General features: G+C 67.5%; 2 protein-coding genes across 2 annotated transcripts in view; both read left to right on the top strand.

Annotated features, from left to right (window-relative positions):
- ITGA3 (integrin subunit alpha 3) overlaps positions 1-288 on the top strand; it is a 12,816-nt gene extending 12,528 nt beyond the window's left edge. The window contains exon 20 of the mRNA XM_031065194.1: positions 268-288. Within this exon, the coding sequence (XP_030921054.1) occupies positions 268-288 (21 nt within the window). The remainder of the gene's footprint in view (positions 1-267) is intronic.
- Positions 289-993: 705 nt separating this feature from the next.
- PDK2 (pyruvate dehydrogenase kinase 2) overlaps positions 994-2,554 on the top strand; it is a 10,191-nt gene continuing 8,630 nt past the window's right edge. Inside the window, exons 1-3 of the mRNA XM_031065193.1 lie at positions 994-1,130; positions 1,991-2,062; positions 2,265-2,449. Of these exons, the coding sequence (XP_030921053.1) occupies positions 1,063-1,130; positions 1,991-2,062; positions 2,265-2,449 (325 nt within the window). The 5' untranslated portion in view covers positions 994-1,062. The remainder of the gene's footprint in view (positions 1,131-1,990; positions 2,063-2,264; positions 2,450-2,554) is intronic.

Here is a 2,554-nt window from a genome sequence, read left to right as displayed (position 1 = left end):
CCGGCCCAGCTCCGGGACCCCCACCCTGCTCCGGCACGGGGACAGCCGGCGTGGGGGCGGTGCTCGGGGGAGGGAGCTCCGTGCACACCCCCGGGAATTCCTGCCCCCTTTCCCGGGAATTCCTGCCCCCCTTTCCCGGGAATTCCCGACCCTCTTCCTGGGAATTCCTTCCCACATCCCCTCGGGAATTCCTGCCCCCCTCCCCGGGGAGTTTTTCCCCTCCCCACCCCGTAAATCTGGGGGCTCTGGGGGCTGCTCCCCCCTCAGTGGGTGTGTGGGCTCAGGTAACCCTGACCCCCCAAATATCCCCTTGTTATTGGGGTGAGGGGATTTAACAGCACCCCCCGCGTGAATAAGTGGGATTGGAACGTGGTTTCCTCATCGGCCCCTTTTGGGGGTGTCCCCTCTGCCCCCCAGAGCCCTTCATTTGGGGCACATCCTGACACCCCCCCCATGAGGGACCCCCGGCCCTGCACAGGCCTGGCCCCCCCAGGTGGGCAGCTGGGACCCCCCAATGTCCCCAGGGATGGGGATGTCCCCCCATGGCTGTCACCCGGCCTGGCCCTGCTCCCCAGACAGGGGTTTGGGGCTGCACCCCTGGGTGCTCCCTGTCCCCCCAGCTCCATCCCAGTGTCCCTTGTCCCCAGGGATCTGCCCCTCCAGGCCTTTGGGGTCAGCTGTGTCCCCCCTGCACAGCTCCTGCTTGGGGACCCCTGGGCCTGCGCTGGGTCCTGGTGCTGGCCCAGCTCCTTCTCCCCTCCCAGCTGCACTCGGGGGTCTCCCAGCCCCACTTTGGGCTGTTCTGGGTGGCCCACCCAGTGGGCTGTGCCCTGTCCCCTCCCTCAGCCCTCCCTGTCCCCCGCAGTGTCCCCCAGCCCTCACACCCTCCCCAGCCGAGCAGGACCTGCTGCTGTCCCCTGTCCCCGCAGCCAGAGGGGTGGCTCTGGGGGGCTCACCCGTGTCCCTGTGTGTCCCCCCGTGTCCCCAGGCTCCAGCAATGCCTGTGAGAAGACGTCGTTCGCCTTCCTGCGCCAGGAGCTGCCCGTGCGCCTCTCCAACATCATGAAGGAGATCAACCTGCTCCCGGACCGGGTGCTGCGCACGCCCTCCGTGCAGCTGGTGCAGAGCTGGTCAGTGTGGCCCTGGGGACAAGGGGACACTGCCACGGGGCTGCTGGCACTGCCACCCCTGCTCCTGGGCAGCTGGCACCGCTGGCACCCGGCTGGGGCCTGCTAGAGGGTGCCACCACTGCCATGGGTCCCCCCACTCACCTGGGGTCCCAGTGCCACGGGTCCCCTTGTCACCCTCCTGGGTCCCCTGCACAGCTCCCGTTGCCACCGTGGCTTCTGTCACCGCCCTGGGGGTTCTACTGTCACCTCGGGTGCCACCACCACACTGTTTGTCCCACAGCTGTCACCAGCTGTCCTCCCCTGCTGGCACAGGGGACACAGCGAGGGGTGACACGCAGGGCACTCCCCAGCTGGTGCCACCCCTAGGGTGACACGGGCTGCAAGTCCTTTGGGGACACTCCTGTGCTAGCAGGATGTCCCCAGCCAGCGGGGGGACACCAGTGTCACCTGCTCCGTGAAGAGGCCAGGCCACAGGACGTCCCTGTGCTGGGCAGGTCTGAGTGTCCCTTTAAGTGCCATGTCCCCGTGGCAGTGCCAGCAGTGTGACCCTTCTGCTGGCCACCACGTGACACGTTGTTTGTCCAGTGTCCTGGGCCACTGCCAGCGGGATCTGGCCGTGCCAAGGGGTCAGGCTGTGCCAGGGGGTCTGGCCGTGCCACCCCCATCACAGCTCCAACCCCATCAGAGGGGCTGTGTCCCCAGATGTCCCCAGGTGCCAGCAGTATGGTGGGACAGTGTCCCCTGATGCAGCAGATTTTGGGGTGAGGGCCTGAGCTGAGGGGTGCTGACCCCCGGCCCTGTGTGGTGTCACCTGGGCTGTCCTCTCAGTTTGGGGGTGCCAGCTGTGGGTGTCCCCCCAGGTACGTGCAGAGCCTGCTGGACATCATGGAATTCCACGACAGGGACCCCGAGGACCAAGCCACGCTGGGACAGTGAGTCAGGAGTGTCCTTGTCCCCGTTCCCGGGCTGTCACCTCCTCCTAGAGCCGCGCTGGTGTCACCCAGGGCCGCCCCAAAGCGCCCCCACTCCGGGCAGTGGCCCTGTCCCCAGCGCTGCCCCCATGCCCGGCAGTGTCCCTGTCCCCGGCAGTGTCCCTGTCCCCGGCAGTGTCCCCAGCGCTGTCCCTGTCCCCAGGTTCACCAACGCGCTGGTGACGATCCGGAACCGGCACAACGACGTTGTCCCCACCATGGCGCAGGGGGTGATCGAGTACAAGGAGACCTACGGGGACGACCCCGTGTCCAACCAGAACATCCAGTACTTCCTGGACCGCTTCTACCTGAGCCGCATCTCCATCCGCATGCTCATCAACCAGCACAGTGAGGGGCTGGGGGGCTGCCCGCCCTGGGGGGGTCCTGGCTGCACCCCAGAACTGGGGTGTCCCCAGGACCCCCCAGAGTGTCCCCAGGGGTCTGTCCTGAGGG

Source organism: Geospiza fortis, unplaced genomic scaffold (genome assembly GCF_000277835.1).
Source record: "Geospiza fortis unplaced genomic scaffold, GeoFor_1.0 scaffold406, whole genome shotgun sequence".
Taxonomy (NCBI): Eukaryota; Metazoa; Chordata; class Aves; order Passeriformes; family Thraupidae; genus Geospiza; species Geospiza fortis.
The sequence above is the reverse complement of the archived record's forward strand: the minus strand, read 5'-3'. Positions and strand labels throughout refer to the sequence as shown.